The sequence below is a fragment of the Myxocyprinus asiaticus genome, chromosome 19, assembly GCF_019703515.2.
Source record: "Myxocyprinus asiaticus isolate MX2 ecotype Aquarium Trade chromosome 19, UBuf_Myxa_2, whole genome shotgun sequence".
In the NCBI taxonomy this organism is placed as follows: Eukaryota; Metazoa; Chordata; class Actinopteri; order Cypriniformes; family Catostomidae; genus Myxocyprinus; species Myxocyprinus asiaticus.
In genome coordinates this window covers 23,204,149-23,228,099 of record NC_059362.1, presented here as the reverse complement: position 1 = coordinate 23,228,099, position 23,951 = coordinate 23,204,149, and the positions used below count along the sequence as shown (strand labels likewise).

Here is a 23,951-nt window from a genome sequence, read left to right as displayed (position 1 = left end):
ACTCCAACTTCCCTAAGATCAAAGTCTGAATAGTGTTATGGCACCTGAGACACAACACACACACACACACAAATCTATCCACAATCACTCACTTGCCTCAGTTAATGTCTTACCTAGGTTTCTCCCTCCCAAGAATTTTAATGACAGAAAATGACATTTTCATGTAACAATATATATATATTTTTAAAACAAAACATGAAATGTTCATGTTAATTGTTATGTTGACTAAATGAAAAAAAGGAGAAAAAAAAAAAGATATGATTTGCTCTTTGAGTGATTTCAGTTGTCATCCAATCATTTACTTAATACTTGACAAGCAAATTAATATCTTATCTCAGTGGCCACATGATAAAGTTTGCAATGGCAAAATATGCTTAATATTTGTTATCTTTATGAAGGATCTGAATGTTTGTCTGACAGTCCAAAGCAACCATAAAACACATAATTTTTTCAAACAAAATCTGCATTTCTCTTTATTAACAATTGCAATATGAAAGCATTGATTTTCTCTTTCTTTCAAAACAAGAATTCTGACAAACTTCTGACAATACAGAGGCTCCCTAAAAGATATGATAGGTGAACATATCATTAGAGATCAGATACAGAGATTTACAACACAACATACTACTCCATTGCAGTGTTTGAAAGACTAAAGTCACATCTGACATTTGTCTCTTAAGCACAGGTGATCTTTAGTAATGATTAAGTTGGAACGTAACAACAATACTTAGTTCAGAAATAACAATTAAAAAAAGGCAAAAATAAATACCACACATGTACCCAGATGAACCAGGCCAAGTAAAGGTTATATTGCACAAAATATCACACTGAGATAACTCATATATATATACACACTCACTGATCACTTTATTAGGTACACCTGTTTACCTACTTATTCATGCGATTATCTAATCAGCCAATCATGTGGCAGCAGTGCAATGCAAAAAATCATGCAGATATGGGTCAGGAGCTTCAGTTAATGTTCACATCTACCATCAGGATGGGGGAAAATGTTATCTTAGTGATGACTGTTGGTGCCAGACGGGCTGATTTGAGTATTTATGTAACTGCTGATCTCCTGGGATTTTCATGCACAACAGTCCCTAGAATTTACTCAGAATGGTGCCAAAAACAAAAAACATACAGTGAGCGGCTGTGCTGTGGACAGAAAAGTCTTGTTGATGAGAAAGGTCAACAAAGAATGGCCAGACTGGTTCGAGCTGATAGAAAGGCTACGGTAACTCAGATAACCACTCTGTACAATTGTAGTGAGCAGAATAGCATGTCAGAATGCACAACACATCGAACCTTGAGGCGGATGGGCTACAATAGCAGAAGACCACAGTGTTTTTAATAAAGTGCTCAGTGAGTGTATATCATATATGTTTCCCGTTTTTATCTTATCAAAAGATATGCTATTGGTACACACCTCCGAACATGTTATTAAAAAAAAAGAAAATCGTATTAATCCATGGCACTCTAATAAGGTAACAGTAACTGGGCGCTATTATACAATCCATGAAAATATGTGCCATGAGTGATGTATCACTATCTACTGTTTTTATGAAATTACTTGTGGGTTGAAACCAGTTGGCTGTGCTGATTCTGTGAAGAGACTAAATATGAAATGCATATGTTTTTTTGAAAGGCAGAAGGCTAAAATCATGACAAGTAAACATATGTGATAAAAACAACTTTCATAATATACCGTAAGCCATTTAGAATATTAAAATAATGTAATACTGTCTAAAAAGGCTGGAATAGGTTGTCCTATTCAGCCTAAAGTATGTCATGCTTAAGGAATATTCTGGGTTCAATACAAGTTAAGCACAATCGGCAGCATTTGTGGCATAATATTGATTACCACAAAAAATAATTTCTACTCGTCCCTCCTTTAAAAAAAAAAGCAAAAATCTGGCTTCCAGTGAGGCACTTACAAAGGCAGTGAATGGGGCCAATCTGTAAACATTAAAATACTCACTGATTCAAAAGTAGAGTTATACATGTAAATGTAAGTATAGTTATGTATGTAAAATTATAGCCAAATTTACAACTTTGTTGCCATGATGATGTAATGTTAACAACCCCCAAAACCCTAAAGTGACGATTTAAACAACTTTCTTGTTACAGCTCAAATGATACATGAGTTTTAACAGAAGAATTAATGTAAGAGGTTTTATAAAATTATAACCTTCACATTTCTGCCTTTAAATCCTCAAGAAACTGGCCCCATTCACTTCCATTGTAAGAACCTCACTGTAACCTTGATTTTTCCTTTTTTAAAAGAAAAGGAGGGATGAGTCAAATTTGTTTTTTTGGTGATCAACATTATGCCAAGAATGCTGTCGATTGAGCTTAACTTGTATTAAACCCGGGATAATTTTTGTTTTTATTGTTGGGCCTATGCAGTTCTTTGTCATATGAATATATTTCAATGTTGAATTTTAAATACATTTTGTTTACTTTTGTTCAATAACATTTTTTGATACTTTGTTGGGTAGCCACTTGATGTCCGGTGTAAAATTGGAGTCCTGTTGAACAGATCAGAGCGAAAAATTCATTCAAAGCTGCTCTCATACAGGATACTGTATATGCAAATACATTTACAAAAAAAAAAAAAAAAAAAAAAAAAAAATCTATCAAGACTGGTTTGAATATTCTAACATGGTGCAGGACATCGGCATCAACACAAGTAGCAGGCAGTGCAAACAACCACACCAATCAAACAACATTCCTCTCTTTATGTGCCCATTTGATGGTTATTAATGAAAGGAGGGGATCGTAAAAGTGTGTAGTAATACTGCTCAGAATATTACAGGACTAAATTACTGTGCTGTGATACACTATATAAAAGCACATGCAGTGAAGGGTAGGCAGCTTAAAGGCAGTAAAACACTGAGATGAGCCAATGATAATGCACAGGAACTCTCGGCCAAGCTATTACATAAAAGAAAACTGGACTGTTTGTGCTGGGCCGGGTTTATGGTTATAGCAGACTGATTATCATTGTAGAGGTGTGTGTGTTTCTGAGACCTCCAATAAAGTGAGACGATAGTTGTGTGAGGGTATACAGTGTTTTTTTCCTCTTGTATATATTAATATTATAACTGTTGTCCAGTTTTTCTCTGAGGATGGTGGTGTGAGTGCACTTGCATATACCAAAAAAAAAAAAAAACAGATTATCTTCATAGTAGCTTTTGGCATTTCACTCTAAATGATCAACTGCACATATAAAGATGTTGTGAATGAGCATGTGCATGCGTTGTCCTGTGGTATTCATCCCTCTTTTATAGGTGTGCTGCTCCACAAGGGTTATCAGAGGTTTGGCAGCCCATGTTGGAGTATTTGACCTGCACTCTGAACAGGGTCCCATCTGCACACATGCAAAGTTTATACCTCTCCAGACCCTCGTTGAAGTACAGGTCTCCCCCTAGAGAGGAGTTTGGTATACGTGAAGGACTGAACATCACTGAGCCATTCAGGATAATGCTGTTTTCCTGGAAACAAAAAGACAAACAAAATAAACATCACTTTAAAAACATTTTTTAAAGTTATTTGAAATAAAATAAAGAAATATTTTTCATCCATTCACATTATCCCAATAACTTATCAGACTAATGAGTCATTAATCTTTTTTAACAACTTACGGCTTTCAGCTCAATGCCCCCACCCACGCTGAACTCCACGGTTTTGCCCATGATGTACACGCCCTCATTGCCACGAATAATGGCTTTGCCATCTCCTTTAATAGTGAGGTCAGAGGACGCATTGCTGGTGATCTGCAAAAGATGGCACTGAGTCACTATCCATATACACCTCTTTTATGTGTCTAATCAAAAGAAACTGACTAAGGCTATCATATATCAAATATATCAAGACTGTAAGAGTTGTTCTGACATTCGAGTCAACACTGATGTCGAGAGTTTAGCAAGAAGCAAGGTATTTATGCAATGTGATTAGGTAACATTACTGGTACCTATCAGGCACTGTAATAGCATACTAAATTATTCAGATTTCTTCCTATATAACAGCAATTATATAACACTTAGAACCGGTCTTTTAATTTTATTGGCAGCATTCCAAGAGTGCTGATTTTTAGTACAACAGAACTGGGACACTTCACTGTTTGTATCACTCCACTTGTCTGTGTTTCTGGCATTCCAGAGGGCTGCCATTTTGTGCATTGCTCTGAGACACGCAATGGTTGATCCTGGTTTGAATTCGTTTGGAAATACTATTGATGCGGAACAAACACGTAAGTTAAAATGTAAGTTACTCAAGTCTAACTTCTTGTTATATAAAAGCAATATCAACCTCACTATATTGCTCAGTTTGTCTTAGTGATGTGTTGTTCGTGAACGAATTGGTCTTTTGAACGAATTTTTTATATATGACTTATACATACATTTATTCATTTGGCAGATGTTTTTATCCAAAGCAACTTACAAACGAGGAATAATACATCATAAGCGATTCATCTTTAGGAGACAGTAGTATGAAAAGTACTGCATTACAAAGTTTCAATTGCATCAGAATTTTTTAAAATATAAGTGCATGGTCAAGTGTTCATGGAAAAGATGTGCCTTATTTCTCGTTCACTGATGTTTCTCCCTTTTGAAGCCAAAGAGCTCTACTGCTTTTCATGCCTGTAAAGACTGACTATAGCATGAGCCAATAGCATTCGAGTGCGGGCTGTGAAGGAGCATATAATTGGTTTCACCCGCTGAACGAATACGCCCTTCACTGAACCAGTTAAGTCGGTGGTTTGAGTCTGAACGAGATGAGACGTCTTGTTCATGAACGAACTATATGTACTGGTATACTCGTTCGTGAACAAAATGAATGGCTCGGTCATCTCGTTCGTTCATGACGTTCATTCAGTTCGCCATGTGAGTCAATCGCATTCAACAAGGAGAGAAAGCGGTGAGGTGCACAAAACATAACCCCCAATTTATGAATGTGTAAAAATGACTGAAGTCCAAACAGTTAAAATAACATGAATTACAAATGGAAATGGTGTGTGTGCTTTGGTGCACAGTGTAAGATATTTAGTCTGGATAACTGTCTTTATAAAAGTTTAGCCCAGCATTTGACAAAATATAGGAAAAATAAGACCTGCCATTTGTTCTGAAAATGGTTTTGGTGTTTAACTTAGACATGAGTAGACATGCAAATTATTTTTGTGTTGCTTTGACCTGCTTTTAAAGACTGACTTTAGTGCGAGCCAATAGTATTTGAGTGCTGGCTATGAGGATCATATCATTGGTTCGACCTGCTGAACGAATACACCCTTTACTGAACTAGTAATCATCATTTGAGTCTGAACAAGACAAAACATCTTGTTCATAAACTAACTGAATGTCCTGGTAAACTTGTTCGTGAAATGAATGAATCAGTCATCTGCTGACTGACTGAACGAGAGGAGGAGCTGCAAGTCCTTCGTTCAGCTCGTTCAACAAGAAAAGGGGCTGGATGAAATGAATAAAAGTGAGTGATAACCACACATTACAATGGCATATTGATGTTATTGAAACTCATAATTATTCTGTAGACTAGTATTGTTGTCTTTTTTGTATAGCTTGATAAAAATCGTGCTCACCAGGTTCAGAATATGATAGATATGCTTTGTTGTCATTTGTGGGGAAACGCTTATGATGCAAGTCTCTAGTATGTTTGTTGACACACAAATTTTAATAAAAAATAATTAGACTTGTTCAGTTTGTGAATGACTGCTTTTGGTTCAATGCAAATACCATTCCAAGCATAAAAGACAGTTATTTGGCACCATATACAGGCACAAAGGTGTAATTTGCAGGAACGGTCAATGAACAAATCAATGAATGAATCTGAACAAATCGTTTTGGTGAACGGATTCAAAAGAATCACTGAGTCACTGAGATAAATCAAAATCACCACAAGTAGTTTGTCTAACAGACCCCTGAGGTTGGGTGGAAACACTCACCCTCTCAGTAGAAGCTTTCTTCACGTTGAGAACTTTGACCTCTTTGGGCAGGTGGAACTCATGGTTGTCAAAATCTGTGCTGAAGAAAGTGGTCTGAGTGCGGGGATCAGTGAAGGAGATGCCCAAGTCGCTAACGATAGACGTCTTGTCTTCCTCTACGCTCAGCTTTGTGTTGCCCTGTTGGAACACCACCTGTAACTCACACACAACAGTCAAAATCAAAACATCTTTTCTCACAATCACACAGACCATAAAGATTTGACAATAATGTTCAACACATAGACAGAGTCAGACACTATGTTAACTGACTGGGTTATTGTTGCCTGTGATGATAAGGTCCTGGTCCTTCCTGCCGCCCACCGTGCTCTTGTGCAGCGGGTGGACCACTCCCATATCAGCTTTCTGTTTGAAGCGTAGCAGCCCACTCTCATGAAACTCCATACTTTCGCAACCTCCAGGACCTATCCGTATCACCGTCCATATCACCAGTGTTATCTTTAGATGACAGAGGGAGAGAACATATATATTTACAATGCACATTGTTTATGCTTAGCTACAGGTGTAAAAATTTATAGTGAGACCACCAATGAAAATTCTTCTCTTTTATACATTTTTAATTTACATTACAAATAATGTTAGCATAAAATCTGGAGTGAAAAGCTGTCTCAATGAATTTCAGAATTTCTTAGTATTTGCTTTGTCCCCCTTTTGATTTAGTGACAGAATTCACTCGCACTGGCATGAACTTAAAAAACCTGATGATATACAGCATGTTATCTCAGCATGATTTGAGAATGTTTCAAAGAGCATCTTGTGTGCATCAATGGAAGCAATGAAATCTGACCTTCAGTACAAAGGAGTTAACAAGGTCAATGTCACAAATTTGCTTACATTTGATTAGTGACCTGTTTTGCAAATGAAATGCAAAACTTTCATTTTATTTCCAAATTTAGATGAAAAAATCCATGACACTCAATGTGGTCTCACTTTTCATTTCTGTGCTCAAGTGAATAGTAGAGATGTATGAAACGCATTCTGTATAATGTCATAGTATTTCCTACAGTATCATATATTCACATTTAAATAATTATTTTTTGATTCAATCACATCTTCATTTAAACTGCTCAATAAGGACTTTAAGACATTACAGACATTATAGCATAATTTTCTGTTACAGCATAGTTTTCTGTAAAGTTGCTTTAAAACAATGTATGTTGTGAAAAGCCCTATACAAATAAAAATGACTTGACATTAAAAAAAAAAAAATCAATCAATAAACTCACAATGAGGTTAATGAGAGCAAGCAGAAAAAGTAGGATGACAATGCCGATGGCAATGATGCCCTTACGACCCCTCAGTCCTGTCTTGTGGAGCCTCTCCTCCTCAATAGGAACATATCCAGCCTTAAAATTACTGTTGTGCTCTTTATTTGCGGTCCTGCGCTCTATAGCTTTCTCCCTCATGGACTTCTTCACTGGCGCATTTAAGATTTCCTGAGGAAACAAAGAAAAAGCGAGATTAGAATATTACAATTATTGCAGGACAGTGCATAACTGCTGCAAGAGGTCTGTCATTAGACGTACCATCAAGAAACACCTTCAAAATATGCCAATACTCATCTTTACTTCTATGGTTTTCTAACCTGACATTTTTTTTACCTTCTTCTGTCAGTATTGAGTTGTGTGGTTGGGTTTAATGTCTAGTTATGCCAGAATGCATTATGTATTACAGAGCCCCCATAAGTATTTAAGCCACACTTAAAATATTATAATTATTATAATTATTATTATATAATACTTACTACATACTTAAAATATATTATTATAATATTATATAATATTACACTGCCTGGCAAAAAAAAAAGTCACCGTTTGGATTCAAATAAGCAGGTACTTAAGAGCCTATGATTGGATCATTATTGCAGTGATTAATATGTTACAGCTGGCAACAATCCTTTTAACCCTAACTGATGCAGTGTGTAGCTTCTCATTTCTTAAACAACCATGTCGGAAGATGTATCCCGTGGTTGTGGAAAAGATGTTACTGTGTTTCAGAAGGTGCAAATTATTGGCCTGCATCAAGGAAAGAAATCAACTAAGGAGATTGCTGAAATCACTGGAATTGGGTTAAGAACTGTCCAATGCATTATTAAAACCTGGAAGGATAGATGGTTAACAATCAGTTTCGTGGAAGAAATGTGGTCGGAAAAAAATCTCAAATGATCAGAGATCACTAAAACGCATGGTGAAGTCACATCGAAAAAATCAACAGTAGAACTCATGGCTGTGTTTAATAGTGAAAGTAAGAGCATTTCCACACGCACAATGCGACGAGATCTTACAGAATTGGGACTAAACAGCTGTGTGGCCACAAGAAAGCCACTTGTTAATGAGGCTAATCTAAAAAAACAACTTAAATTTGCTAGGGAGCATAAAGATTGGACTGTGGAGCAATGGAAAAAGGTCATGTGGTCTGATGAGTCCAGATTTACGCTATTCCAAAGCGATGGGTGCATCAGGGTAAGAAGGGAAGCACATGAAGCGATGCACCTGTCACGCATAGTGCCCACTGTACAAGCCTCTGGAGGCAGTGTTATGATCTGGGGTTACTTCAATTGCTCAGGTCTAGGCTCATTAACATTATGCGGCAATAAAATGAAGTCAGCTGACTACCTGAATGTACTGAATGACCAGGTTATCCCATCAATAGATTTTTTCTTCCCTGACGGCACGGGCATATTCCAGGATGACAACGCCAAGATTCATCAGGTTCAAACTATGAAGAGTTGTTCAGAGTGTATGAGGAATCATTTTCACACATGAATTGGCCACCACAGAGTCCTGACCTTAACCCCACTGAAAGTCTTTGGGATGTGCTGGAGAAGACTTTTGGAGTGGTTCGACTCGCCCTTTATCAAAACAAGATCTCTGCCAAAAATGTATGCAGCTCTGTATGGAAATTAATGCTGTGACGTTGCATAAGGTTGTTGAAACAATGCCATGACGAATGTACGCCGTAATCAAAGCTAAAGGCGGTTCAACAAAATATTAGAGTATGCAACTTTTTTTTGGCCAGGCAATGTATTATAATTGTGTTATATAGCAAAATTTCAAACCAAGTGGTATCTGCAAATAAATGATACTAGACGTTTTGTCATAAGCTAGCTAGCTATTCCCAAGAAAATAATGTTATTTTTTACCAGAAGGTATATCAATTGTTTTATATTTTAAAAACTAACAAACCTCATTTTGTGAATTTATTTATACAAATTATTAGTATTATTATTATTTATTTTTTTTGCTTTCTTTAAAACAAATACCACTTGGTTAAATATTTTGCTACCTTAAAGCAACGACATATATACATTTTTAAGTATGTCAGGTATGTACTTTTTGAGGCCACTATTTATTATAGTGTCTAAGCCAAAGCATTTCTACAGTGAAACTTAAAAAAATCTCGGAAACTATTCCCACACAGAAATTGTTAGTGAATTTAACAGATCGTATTTTCAACTTAAGGCTTTACACAATTAATGGTGGTTTGATTAGAAATTCTCAAGTAAAATTTACTTTGCAAAACTCTGTTTCAAGTAAATATAGCACTGAATTAAGCCATGCTTTTATAACTGTACTACCATTTCAATGCTTTTTTTAAACATACTTAGTCATGTACCACACGAAAGCCTTCCACAGGGAAGTTTAACACGTGTAGTCTATTAGACAACATCACCTTGCTTTAATGGCAATGGGAACTTACAGAGCTGTGCACGCAGAGCACAAAACACAATGATCAACAGATTTCTTTTTTTTTTAATTCATGTATGGACAATACTGGGTTCCTAAACGTGACAACAAAATCAATCATAAAAACGGTGTAAATCAACTTGCAAACAGTGAAACTATGCAAGCTCATTAATTATTCAAGCCGGTGCATGCTGGGAACACCAGCTTCATAAGTCTAGTCAAATTTACTTATTTCATTTACCTGTGAAATTTACTCAAATTAGCAAATAAATATGACAAAGTTTTTTACTTTAGGGTGCATTGTAAAGATAATAATGTTTACTTATAAGCTAGAGCATTAATTTTTACATGTTTGAATTTAGTAGACATGTAGAATTTACTTAATATTTTCAAGTTCACGATTAAAATAACGTATTCAATATAGAAAGTACTTAATATTTTCTGCTATATTTACTTCACAACAAAATAATTTTTTTCAGTGTATCTGCTTTTGAAGAGTATTTGGAATATTTAATTTGGAATTACATTTACATTTATTCGTTTAGCAGACACGTTTATCCAAAGTGACCATATAGTGCTCAACCTACCGATTTCAAATTCATGTCACTTCTGAGGTTTCATCTAGTAATTTTCAAATAACTACATTTAAGGTTATTAAGAGGCACATGTTTCTGTCACACATCAGTCTATCACAACAATTTATCACTATTTCCACAGGGTTTCCACAACCAAATTGATCTTCTTTTGGAATTAATCTGCTAAATAAGAAAGATAGTGTTGCTGTCTCAGGAATGTGTGTGTGTGGGACACGAGTCCGTCTGTCTGCATGCATACCTAAAAATAAACGACACGCAAACTCCTTCCTGAGCAATGAGAACATACGTATTAGCGCAGAAAATACTTTTTATTTTATTTGAAATACTAAAGTATCGCCATTTAGTCTTTTCAACCAACAGTAGATGAAACCAATAATGAGTCATTATTTCCATAAACGCACTGGACATAAATCGCGCATCAATATTCATCTATCGCATTCACTGGCATGCCATAGATATCGTAACAAAGGTGCAGTTTTTCGTTATTACTTATGACGCGTTTTAACGCTAAGAATGGGTTAAAAAGCAATGCAGAGGAGGAAATATTTACAATTCACATTCAAAACAGACCTGCTCCGACGCCATGTTGCCCTCCCTCTCCCCAACCACAGTTCTGCCTTTGACAGCTTCACACAGCCGGAGGACCGCACCACTGCGGGAAAACCGTTATCCCAACAATAATCATAAACAACGAAACCTTCATGTAGATTATACAGTTTAAACATAATTATACTGAACATTTGTTTTTCTAAAGAATAGGGGCCACTGTTTAAGAAGAAGGTGGGTTACTTTCAGAGGGCACGGATTTGTTGGATGGTTTGTTCCTTTGCTATAAAGCGTCAGTTGTGAATCAAATAGACTGTAGTGATGGGCGATACCACTTATTTCCTTTTCGATCCGATACCAGTCATTTCAAGTCCAATATCGTCGATACCGATACCAATACTTATACAATTTTATTTATTTATTTTTTGCGATTTCTTGTGATAAAATGGGTAATTTAAAATATAATTTTTAGTCATAATTCAGGTCATTATTTATTTATTATTATTATTTACATTTGTGAGCCTAAACAGAAAATTATTAGACTTCTGTTTTGTTTACCCTTACAAAAATTAACCATGGTTTTATTAGTTAAACCATAGTTACCACACAATTAACCATGGTTACTACAATATTACTTTAGTAAAACCATGGTTAACAATTTTTTTTTTTTTTACTTATTAACAACAATTACACACAATTATAAGAAATAAAACATGTCACCTTTAGATATGTTATATAGTGTGAATTCTCTGATTTTCTTTCCTTACCTCTCTACAAGGCACTGATCCCTCTTGTTTGAATGAGCCTTGTGATGTCGCAATCGCTTGTCTGCTTGTGTCTTTCAGCAGGTATGTTAAGATGAGCGGAAGAAGAAATAGTTCCCATCCTGCACAAGTATTTGCTAATATTTCACTTTTAATCTTAGGATTATTGTGCATGTTCATGGGACCAAATAATAATATCTCTAGTTAAAAAAAAATCGATCGAATCGATATTTTTGTGTGAGGATCGATATTTTTTATACAACATCAGTATCGGAAGAATGGTTACTTTAGGATCGATTCGCCCATACCTAATAGACTGACTTGTAGGGATGGGTGATACCAATATCGCCGATATCGATACCAATACCGATACCTCTGTTAAATTGTATTTTTACGAATTCTTTGGATAAAATTAGTAACTTAAATTATTCACTTACATTTTTTATATATATTTATAGGCCTAAACAGAAAACGATTAGGCTATTTTGTTTACCCTTTCAAAATTAGTATAAGCCACATATAAAACCTCAAAATTAACCATAGTTATTATTATATTGATACTATTACTAAAACCAAGTTACTATATGGATACTACAGTAATGCTGTAGTAAAACCATGATTAATTGTATCAAAACCTTGATTACTGCCAAAAAGAAGAAGAAGAAGAAAAACATGGTTACTACATTCGTGGTTACTAATACAATATTACTACAGTAAATCCATGGGTAGTTTTCATAAGGGTATCATTTATTAACGAGGATTAAATATCATTATCAATGTTTTAACAACTCTGAATTAAAAAAAAAAAAACCTGTAAAAATGGTCACACAAGTCCATTATAATACATGTCATGTTTAGGTTTGTCATTACTTAGTGTGAATAACTCCAGATGCTGTTTTTCTGTCATTACTTCAGGAAAGCACTGCTCCCTCTTTGATCGAGCACTATGCCTGAAAGAGTGAGCGCGCTGTCTGCTGGTGTATTTCAACATTTCTGCGGGTCAAGATGAGCAGAAGAAAAAACAGTTCCGGTGCCATGCAAATATTCGCTAATATAATAAAACATTTTTCCCACTTTGAAGCTAATGAGATGCATTCATATTCATGTTATCTAAATAATAAGATCACTACTTAAAAAAAAACAAAAAAACAAACAAACTTAAGAATCGTTATTTTTATGTGAGGATCGATATTCTTGATACCACATCAGTATCGGAAGTATTGATACTTTAGTATCGATCCGCCCATCCCTACTGACTTGCCATATTCACCTTATGCACCAGAGAATCTAGCGCACAACCATCTTGAAAATATTGTCTCGGAACTTCCGTTCTAGCGGTTGCTATATAGAAATCTATGGTGTTGATGTCAAAGTGTAATTAGCTAGAGAAGTGGATTTACAGGTTATAGAGTTGTCAAAAGCTAGCATGAGTATTTAAGTGTTCAGGGGATGTCATAACAACTGGAAACAAGAAAGCAATTTTAAAACAAGAGTCATAAATACACAAGATCCTACTTCAAGGACATACTGATGTGGCCCTGTGCTCATTAAAACTCCAAGAAACAACGTAAAAGTCATTAAAAATATCTCTGTAAGACACCTCTGACTATCCTATCATGTCCTTCACCCATTGCATTATAGTTAAATTGAGCAGATTTTTTTTAGCGTTAAACCGGACGGGGGAGGGGTGACACTATATTTATACACACCTGAAAGTGTAAGTTTTATTTTATTCTCCATTTACAACCATTTTAATCACAATTCAGCCTCTAAAAATGTAGGGTGACAAGTTAATTTTAAAAAGTACAATTGTATTAATTCTGTAACATTTAGAGTGACAGAAAAAAACACCTCACTAGCATTTTCATGTAGTAAAGGGGTGCTGTAGGTTCACACCATCAACTCTTGGTGAAAAATACTTTCTGTGCACCCACATGTAATCCATTTTAATTGACTCTTCTCAATACAAACAGGAAGTTAGATGACAAAATCAGGAAGAGTGGAGTGCGGAAAAGGGGCGGGTCTGAATAAGGTGAATAAGGAAAGTACAAATAAAGAAAGGTCCATTCATTTATTTATTTATTTGACAATCACATGTGGTCTCCTTTATGATAACTTTTCTTTTAATTTTGTTCCCAAGATATTGTGGTTTATTTTTATTTTTATTAAAAAAGCAACAGGCTACCACACTCGCAATCGTGCTGTTGTTCCAGATATCAACATGGCTCTGATTATTGCACAGCCATGCTGAAATACGGAACAGCAGCATGACTGCAAGTGTGATATTGCTTTTATACAACAGTTCAACATGCAAGTAAAAAATTGTAAATAAATTACATTTGACATAAATAAAGAAATAAAAATATAAAGGAGAGTATTTTCAACTTTCTTCTAACAACTCTAAAGTTTAAGAGATTGTTTCCCTTCCATACACGTTATGGATGAAAGATATTGCAAAAACATCTCCTTTAAAGAGAAAATAAGGCTTTGTCTTCATAGTCACACTTGTGCATGTCTTCTCATGACTTGGAAGACTTAAGAAGTCACAACAATGTTTCCAGTAAGGGAACATAGTTAGCAACGATGCTCCCTGGTTTTTACAGTGCATTGTGGGAATTTTTAGGAAGCGACCATTTCAGTGCACTAGAACAAATTTGCAATTGGGACAGCCCTAGAAATGGCCAACTTCCGGATCAGTGCCCTCCCTTGATCTGAACTAGGGAGATGATTGAGGCACACCCAGTGTTTTAGAATTGTTCTCTTTCACTTCTATTGTTGCGGGGGTGAACAACTGTCTTTTTTATTTTATTTTGCGGGGGGTGTTTTTTAAGGAATCAGTTGAGTCAATGATTGAATGACTCACTCATAACATAGAGGAGACTAATTTATCGCCACCTACTGGTGTAAATATGCAATCTCCAAAAATGGTCACTGAATGAATCAGTGGATGAAATCACAATAAAATCTCCACCATTATTCAGAAAGCCACGAACACAGATAAGTGGAGTGATAAAAATAGTGAAAATATGAATACCAGAAATAACTGTTGTATATAACAAATATTAAGCAAACTGTCCTCTTTTTGAATTGTATTATATTTTTGGTAATCTTTCATCTATCTGTGATGTAATAGCTACAATGTATGCATAAAATAATCTCTATTCATCGACTTTAATTTGTGATCATTGCTCAATGGCTTGTAACAGAAAAAGAGATATGTCACGTGACAGAGTTAATTAATGGATAATCAGAACTGATAAACCCAACAGACCTGTTCTTTGAGTGAGTGTAAATAAAGATCTTCCTCCACTTGACATGTGACACTCACTTGTGTGGCTTGACAGTGTGAGATTTCATCACTAAGAAATGAGGATCACCTTCAGATAGAGAAACTGGAGTAACATAATAAGAGGCCAAGTATAGAAAAAGAGAAGCTTGTAGGTTTATAGTTCCATCTCAGGCTGCCCACATTAAGCTATATTTCCTCAAACTGAGAAACCTATATAAACCAACACCGTTGCTACAACTAAAAGCGCCATGGTTTCAGTAAAGTCAAGGGTGTGAATGGTGGGATTTTAATACAAGTATAAATACAAAACGATTAACTGCACTGGGATGTCATGAAGCAGAGGGATTAAGCGAGTAGACTGCAGCAATGGCTGACACTTTACGAAGACTGGTGAACACATCTCCCTACACTGTTTTGCAGGACAAACTGGAAGCCTGGTACAAAGACTACTCTGTAAGTCATCAAATATTCAAACTGCCCTTGAATCGTTGTTCAACCACCATAGTATTGCAGTTTACTGTCAGTTTACTATAATATCCTAGTTTGTGTTCCTGTGTATGCTATCACGTGTACAAATGTAAGATGAAGTCATTTCTAGATCGTGTTATTGGAGACTGTCTGGCCTTGTTTTTTACTACATGTATAAACTATTTAAGTGTATCTGGCTTGTGACTGGAGTTTTGCACAAAGTACACATAATCAACATAAACTGGATATGTACAGTTGTGCCAGAAGTTGCTAAGAGAATTTAAACGCACAGTAGTGTCCTGTGCTTCTATGTAGCAATAGTTATACGTTGGAATATTTGTTTTATTGCATAGATTTAGCTGCAAAGTTTGGTTTCTATGGATGCTAGTTGTCGGGACATCGCCGACTCCATTTCTGGGCAGTGCTGATAGGCTGAAGCAAACGCACGCGCTCCCGTCATGCTTGTTTTCTGAAATGGCACTGAATGGGAATGGAACTCGTGGAATTTATGTTCTCAAATATTTGAGACGTAAACCCCACACATATTTGTTAATTAAATTAAGTTGTGTTTGTTTAATAATTAGCCAGAATAGGCAATGCATTTATTGTAATGATAAAAAAAAAAAAAAAAAAATGTTTTTCATGCTGCCTGATCAGTTGTGGGGCTTTTCTGAAGGTGCTGCTTTTGTGGAGCTGCATGGGTGTTTCGCCAAACATTAACAAACTCGGGTCTTTAGAGACCAGGCAGTATATCTATCACAAATGGATCTACAAAATGCCCAGATAGTGTCACTTTTTCAAGACAATTGGAACATAATAGAATAGAATATATTCTGATATATTTTGATGTTTTATTTTTCATATATTAAGAGATGATGCAAAAAATCTAGAACAGGATTCATTACTTGCACACTGAAATTTCACGAGACTCAACTGGCTGTCAAACACATACTGAGCTACACGTAACACATAAGGTACCCATAAGTATTTTCTCAGGCACTTATTGAGTCAATAGATGCACAACTTACATAATTTCAGTAGTACACTCAAATGAAAATAGTCATCTCATACTGTTCATGTGTTACACTTGCTATAGTTTACTTCCATGTTGCTTCTTTTTCTAATAGCAATGTTAAATGTAAAACAAGTAAATCTTTGACACATCAGCACCACCTTGATTAAGAAATAGCATGTATAATATATACTGTATATGTACATGCATATGCAATACTGAAATCACCATTGTCACACACACACACAAAAAGAAAACGTGATATAGTATTTATTTTTACAAATATATTACTCATTTGTCTTACATATCCTGTAATAGCAAACTTATATAGATATGAAATAATCATAAAAATATGATTTATGGAAGCATTTGTGGCATAATGTTGACTACTACAAAAAATTATTTCAAAGTTTTCTTAAAAAAAATGAAAGGAAGAAAAATCTAGGTCACAGTGAGGCACAAATAAAAGAAAAGAAAAGAAAATGACACTATTACCTATCTATGATCTTTAATAATGTAACCAAGCAGTTATAAAATAGGCATGCATTAAATGTGTAACGGTATAATTCACCCAAAATAAAAATTCTGTAATCATTTACTCACCCTCTTTTTGATCCAAACCAGAATGTTTTTCATTTATTTTCAACTACTGGGAGAACTATTCCTAAAACAAAAACGATAATAATTTTTTTGTTCATCTTTTCTAACAGGTGTTCTCTTGTGACCAGAACCTGAATCGCTGCTGTGAGCTGGTGGAGCTCACTTCTGAAATTCAGGGTCAATTGTTTACCATACACAACCTTACAGCACAAGAGGGTAACAAACTGTTCTACCCCCTTCTTTTCTCTCATTAATGTCTCATTCACCTTTACCATATCACTGGCTGAATTTCCTGTTCCTACCTCCAGTCTTCTATATGATATTTATTCTACGTCTTCCCTGTGACTTTCCAAGAGCAGGTGTCTATGATGCTTGACTGTATGTACAGTATATACTTTTCACTATTATTCCCATACTACATGAAATACAATTCTGACATTCTCCATACCAGATTGTGTGAACTAAATGGGGTTCTAAACAAAAGTTCGGGAGGAGCTTCTCAAGCTAGTCCCGTCAATCATCATGCAAGCACATATAAGAATCCGCTTACCTTACTCCCGTGACGATTCTTCCGGCATCCCTCCACCACCACTACTCCTCCTTGACTATTAACCTTAACCTATTTTAGTTAAGTAGTCCTGGGGTGGGGGGGACTTGGAGCTCGAGCCGAGCCGCATGCCCAAGACCCTTATGCTCGAGCCCCTCCTTTACGGACAGCAAGCCACATTTTTTTTTACCATTAACAGTCTGTTTACCATTTCCACTTCATGGGCTAGGTGGACATGCAAACTCATGAAATAATCATGTCACATATAAGCATCAGGCACTTCAATCCTGCCATATGTTCTTTACTTCTCACTGTCTGTTTAAGAAAAAAAGTATAACATACTGTATGTAATGTCAATAATAGTTTTCCCAGGAAACACACAAACTGATAAAATGTATACCTTTGGATAAAGGTATACTCTGTAAGTCGCTTTGGATAAAAGCATCTGCCAAATGCATAAAATGTACATGATCAAAAGCAGATTCTCTGTCATTTCTCTACTTCAGGGGGACATTATACAGGGGTTGAAACACTGAAATCTCGCCTCTTACCATGGCTTGGCTCCTGCTTCACCATAGCAGCTTCATCCGTCTCAACAGATACCAGCCTCAGCCTCATTCAGGTCAGTGGGTTATGCCAGAATTTTCTGCAGTTTTCTTTACCACTTGTTCCACACTTTAGCAACTGACTTTGTGTGTTTTGTTTAATATCAAAGCACAGTTATGTTCATGAGTGAAATAATGGCTATGTCCTGAATAGCATACTAACAAACTATTCTTGCTATGTATATAGTATGCTTAGCACAGTATGATATTTTCTATATGCATGGAATACATGGATGACCTACTGCATTTGTCAGTATGTGCAGTAGACAATAGATCACCTTCCGTTTCAGGGTGATGAATAAACCAGAAGTAATTGTAGCCATGGTTTTTATTTACCCCCTTTTTTTTTTTTCGGACTGCTAATTTTTTTTACACAATATTAAATCAAACATGCAAAATAAACGTATTTGTTTGGTGATAACTGAACGCCACTCACATGCAATATAAGTATGGTCATGTGACAACAATGTAGCCTACTATTGTTTGAAACATTTATTGTTGCACTGTATTTATTAAGTAGTAAACTAATATTCCATTCTGAACATAGTTTATGATTCTGAGTCACACTAGCCATACTTGCATGAATGTATGTGCATTTCTGTGTTGGCTGATTAGGAGTCTGTGGAAAAAGATCGGAAGATTCGTGAACTGTCCTCTGCTCATGAGAGTGACATGCAGAAAATAGAAGATCAGCTGTGCTCCACACGTATCAAGTTGGATTCAGTTAAACACGAGTCAGTAACAATCAGATTAAAATTCTATACATTGAAACAGGACTCAAAAACAAGCATGTTAATATGAAATTCTATTCACTAATAACCTAGATCCTACTAGACCTGATCTTACTGTGGAAAGATTGACTTACCCAAAGAGTCAATTCTATACTCCATACGAATAAATCAGAAACAATTTACTGTGATATTTATTTATTCCAAGGCTTGCTGACACTCAGATTGAACTGGATTCCACAAAGAATAAATCAGCAACCACCCTGTTGGCCACAGAGGATGAAATACTTCATCTAAAGGCAGAGTGAGTCAAAAGTAGTTGTCTAAATTCTTATTTACTGTAAATGTTTGTTTATTTGACTCATGGACAGTGGTGCTGTATGAGTCATATTGAGTGTTCATTTGTATACCAGAAGGTGAAATTTTAGGGAATTAAATATTCAGATGTTGGCTTAATTATGGAAATGTGTGTGTGACAGGTTGCAAGCAGCTCAAAATCAGGTTGATATGTATAAGAGAAAGCTGGATGACTATGAGAGGCAGCTCAGAATCCTGCAAGATGAGGTCTCTTTCCTCACTGCTGAGAAAACCGTGCTCCAGGAGCGGTATGTTTGCCATGTACACACACAGTTAAAAGGTGTTGTTCTTAAATATTCATGAAAGAAATATTCGGATTCAATACAAGTTAAGCTCAATCGACAGCATTTGTGGCATAATGTTAATTGCCACAAGAATGAATTTTGACTTGTTCCTACTTTTCTTTAACAAAAGCAAAATTCAGTGTTACAGTTGGCACAATGGAAGTGAATGGGGCCAATCTGTAAACATTAAATCTGATTTTACATCTTCGTTGCCATGATGACGAAGCGCCGTAAGCTATAAAACCCAAAACCGACAATTATTTGAACAACTTTAGAGCTCAAATAATTCACAAGTTCTGACTGAAGAATTTGTGTAAGTGCTTTTATAAAACTTTAAGCTTCACATTTCTGTCTTTTAAACCCTCCAAAAATTGGCCCCATTCACTTCCATTGTAACTGTCTCACTGTGACCTCGATTTTTGCTTTTTTAAAGAAAACAAGGATGAGTTGAAATAATTTTTGTAGTAGTCAACATTATGCCACAAATGCTGTTGGTTGAGCTTACTAAACCCAGAATATTCCTTTGAATAATAAATCTAAGGTTCAAATGCTTGTAAATTTCTATGTAGCTTCTTCTGTTCCCCTTCTCAAAGCTTACTGTTTCTCATGTACAGATTGATCAGGAGCCGTTCACCTAGTCCTCTTCTCCACCGGAGTCGCTCTGATAGCCCTGTGTCTCCTACACGCGCCCAGCTCACCAGCTCCTCCCGGTATGCCCGCTTGGTCTCCCGTTTCTCAGACCTGTATGCCACAGAGAGGCTGGAATCCCAGAGTCTCCTGCGCAAGTACATAGATGACCTGGAAACAGTCCAGAAGATCATTTTCATTGCTGTTATAGTAAGAATACCTACAGCAGAATACTGCTGTTGTACTTAAGAATACTGATAATAATCTGGTTATACATTATCAGCCCTGTGACAGGAAGAATGCTATGACCCTTCTTTAAAACCTCATAAAACATATTAAACAACATACTTCATAGGTATACTATTTGAAGTAACCTGGACCAAGATCAGACAACATTTTTCAGAATTTTCTTGACTACAAAACAATATATCTTCTGATTAAAATTTACAAGAGTTAAATTATTGTTACCATATCAAAATATTTCCTCTCTTAAATGTCAAATGAGGAAAAAAATACTTTTGATGTAATGTTATATTCGTTGTACTGTCTAATCAGCAGGGAAGATGTTGTATTGTAACTAGTTTTTTGTTTTCTCCAATAGGAATCATTCCAGGCTGCTAAACTGGCCTATCGGCAATTTAAAATACGTGTGAGAAAGACACTTTCCTCCACTCACATTGGTCCTGAGAGCCTGGAGGATGCAGTGGTGGATTACATAGTGAGAAATCTGGACCTGTATGATGTGCAGACCAGTGTTAATGTATGTATGACACCTCCACTGCAGCAAACACTGCAACCTTTTTAGTTAAGAGTTGATAAAGTCTTTATCTAAGAGTAACTAAATAATCCCTTATCTCATACACCTCACAAAACTTCATTTGATCTTCATTTCAAATTGAACATTTCAAAATATATATGGTAGATTTTAAATTATTAAAGGGATAGTTCACCTATAAATGAAAAACTTTCATGCCATCCCAGATGTGTATGACTTCTGCAGAACACGAACAAAGATTTTTAGAAGAATTTCTCAGCTCTGTAGGTCCATGCAATGCACGTGAATGGGTACCAACATTTTGAAGCTCCAAAAAGACATAAAAGCAGCATAAAAGTAATCCATACGACTCCAGTGGTTAAATCTATATCTTTAAAAGCAATATGATGAATTTGGGTGAGAAACAGATCAGTTTAAATCCTTTTTTACTATCAATCTCCACTTTCACTTTCACATTCTAATTTTGTTTTTGGCAATTTGCATTCTTCTTGCATATTGCCACCTACTGGGCAGGGACTTAAATATTGATCTGTTTCTCACCTGCACCTATCATATAAGATATGGATTTAACCGCTGGAGTCTTATGGATTACTTTTATGCTGCCTTTATGTGTATTTTAGAGCTTCAAAATTTTGGTACCCATTCACTTGCATTGTATAGACCTACAGACCTGAAATATTCTTCTAAAAATCTTTGTGTTCAGCAGAAAAAAGTAAGTCATACACATCTGGGATGACATGAGGGTGAGTAAATGATAAGAGAATTTTCAGTTTTGGGTGAACTATTTCTTTAATAAACAACTGAATGGATGCTTGCTTTTCATAAATGTTTTTTTTATATCTATCTTTATCTAATCTATATCCCCTCTCTTTTTCTACAATTTCAAAACTGTTTTCTTTGCCCCAGAAATGTTCTCTGTATATTTGAAAATAGTTTCCTTTACTAATGTTGAGTGATGCATAATTTAATTGTCCAATTTCCATGTCTTAGGACGTGATCAATGCGATGAACGTGAACCCACGCATCTCTTTCCCTCCGGAGGTGGACTTTGTTCTGATCAGCAGCTTCGTTAGGGAAGCGTGTCGAATAGCCTTTGCCATGCAAACTCTGGACCCACCACTAGACCTGGCCTTCAGCTCGGATGGAGAACTCTACAGTGATGTGAAGTCAGCAGAGTTCAACAATCACATGCACACACATTCAAAGCAAAAACAGAAGCAATATATCATCTAAAAGTATTGTGCATACTGTACATTATTATACTGTAATGTCTCCTTGTTTCACTGTATTTGTTTTGACCTTGTATAACTGCCTGTAAGTTATGTAAATAATAGTTCACCCAGTAATTAAAATTCTGTCATCATTTACTTACCCTGATGTTGTGCCAAACTTGTAGGACTTTCTTTCTTCTGTGGAACACAAAAGAAGATGTTAGGCAGAATGACAGCCTCTGTCACTATTCACTTTCATTGCATCATTTTTCCTATGTGACAGGCTAAAATTCAACAATATGAGGGTTAGTAAATCATGACAATATTTTAATTTTGGAGGACTTATCACTTTAAGCATTTGTCGAAACTGGACACTTGTTTTTAATGTTGAACAAAATATAACCTGAACAAAATCCTGGACCTGACACTTCCTGGCGAATAAAAGTGATTCTAATTCTAAAACTAACATCTAGCATACTAAGATGTGTATTACAATGAGATCTTCATGAATGTTCCACAATAACAGAACAAATTGAGACACACAAAAGTACATTTGTTCTCAAAAATCAATGGCTGAGTGGCTTAACCTTACACACTCTTTCTCTCACTCTCAGGTACAGGCGGAGTTTTGACTCTGAGTTTACAGCACCACGTGTGGCCTGCACTGGTGGAGGGCAACACTGTCATACTGAAGGGAGAAGCCGTCACTAGGAGAGGAGCTCTGGTATGTGGAAGCCATTCAGAGAAAATCAATCGAAATAGCATTCGCACAAGTCACGACACACACATACTTGATAGGATTGGAAGAAAATTATTAAAGTGATAGTTCACCCCCCAAACAAATTGTTTTCATTCATCATTCACTCACCCTCATGTTGTTCCATTGTTCCGACTTACTTTCGTTAGGCAGAATGACAGTCACCGTTCACTTTTATTGAATCTTTTTTCCATACATTGAAAGTATAATGGTGACTGATGCTAAAATCTCCTTTTATGTTCCATGGAAGACAGAAAGTCATACAGGTTTGGAACAACATGAGGGTGAGTAAATGATGATAGAATATTTATTTTTGGGTGAACGATTCTTTTAAGGCAGATTGTCTGTAGAAAGTGTTGTTAATGCATTTTAATGAGCTTCATTTAATTACTTGTACATTATACTGTATTTGTGTGAATGTATTTTTCTCTAGTGGAGAAGCCGGAGCTGTTGCTCCAGTCCTGTTCGTTCTCAATCTCGCTCAGGAAGCCCCACCCTGTCATTTGTGAGTTTCTATGTTGACTGAAAACTTCCAGTGAACCTTTCCAAAAGTTAACCAGGAAAACAATAAATACATAGTCCACAATTAATCATTAATTTATTATTGTCTATTAGTTAAGTTTTCTTCATATTACTCTTACACATGCTTCCTCATTGAGTCTGAGGGTTAGTATCATTTCTTTACAAATTCTTCCTTAAATTTCTGTTCTAAATAAATTCTCCATTAGAGTGTTTTTGTAAACTGTTGCTTTGTGGGTGACTTTTAAGCCTTCTCTCTCTCTCCGTTTCTCTGTCAGATGCCCAGTCATAGTCGAAGTCCCTCTCCTGGACGTCTCTCAAGTAGTCTACTTTAAAATGTTACATCTGACCTCCCCACTTTTTACACTGGAAAAGGACCAAACTTGCTTAAAAGCAGCATTATATGTTATCTACAGAATAATTACAACATAACATATTTTTCAGCTTTAAAATATTATTTTTTTTTAATGTGGTGTATGCAATACAAAAAGGGAAAAAATATCTTGAGAAATGACTCTGTACTTATTGAAAACTGAGTCATTTATAATGGAAATATAAAGC

General features: G+C 35.8%; 2 protein-coding genes across 3 annotated transcripts; one reads left to right on the top strand and one right to left on the bottom strand.

Moving 5' to 3' along the window:
- Positions 1 to 430: 430 nt before the first annotated feature.
- LOC127456749 (beta-sarcoglycan-like) lies at positions 431 to 10,898 on the bottom strand. Of its 2 annotated transcripts, none has more exons than XM_051725302.1 (6): positions 10,872 to 10,898; positions 7,246 to 7,455; positions 6,272 to 6,457; positions 5,963 to 6,154; positions 3,648 to 3,779; positions 431 to 3,497 (listed from the first exon to the last, which is right to left on the bottom strand). In XM_051725302.1, the coding sequence occupies exons 1-6, from the start codon at positions 10,884 to 10,886 to the stop codon at positions 3,288 to 3,290; spliced, it is 945 nt and encodes a 314-aa protein (XP_051581262.1). In that variant the 5' UTR covers positions 10,887 to 10,898; the 3' UTR covers positions 431 to 3,287. The 2 variants fall into 2 exon arrangements, with proteins under 2 accessions (XP_051581262.1, XP_051581264.1); XM_051725304.1 differs by lacking the exon at positions 10,872 to 10,898 and adding an exon at positions 8,635 to 8,713.
- Positions 10,899 to 15,230: 4,332 nt separating this feature from the next.
- On the top strand, positions 15,231 to 23,725 carry LOC127456747 (mitochondria-eating protein-like). The gene is given in 13 exon segments (XM_051725300.1): positions 15,231 to 15,353; positions 17,091 to 17,196; positions 18,034 to 18,149; positions 18,748 to 18,866; positions 19,069 to 19,164; positions 19,340 to 19,465; positions 20,116 to 20,338; positions 20,730 to 20,888; positions 21,894 to 22,069; positions 22,729 to 22,761; positions 22,763 to 22,838; positions 23,305 to 23,376; positions 23,669 to 23,725. Coding segments are annotated over 13 exon segments (1,446 nt in total). The 5' UTR covers positions 15,231 to 15,266.
- The last annotated feature ends 226 nt before the right edge of the window (positions 23,726 to 23,951 follow it).

What these genes read in the sequence shown, in the direction of transcription:
- LOC127456749 (XM_051725302.1), bottom strand. An exon ending in TCACAGGCAACAATAACCCA is followed by an intron (nt 6,155 to 6,271) that starts GTCAGTTAACAT and finishes TGTGAGTTACAG; the next exon opens with GTGGTGTTCCAACAGGGCAA. An exon ending in GGGGCATTGAGCTGAAAGCC is followed by an intron (nt 3,498 to 3,647) that starts GTAAGTTGTTAA and finishes TTTTGTTTCCAG; the next exon opens with GAAAACAGCATTATCCTGAA.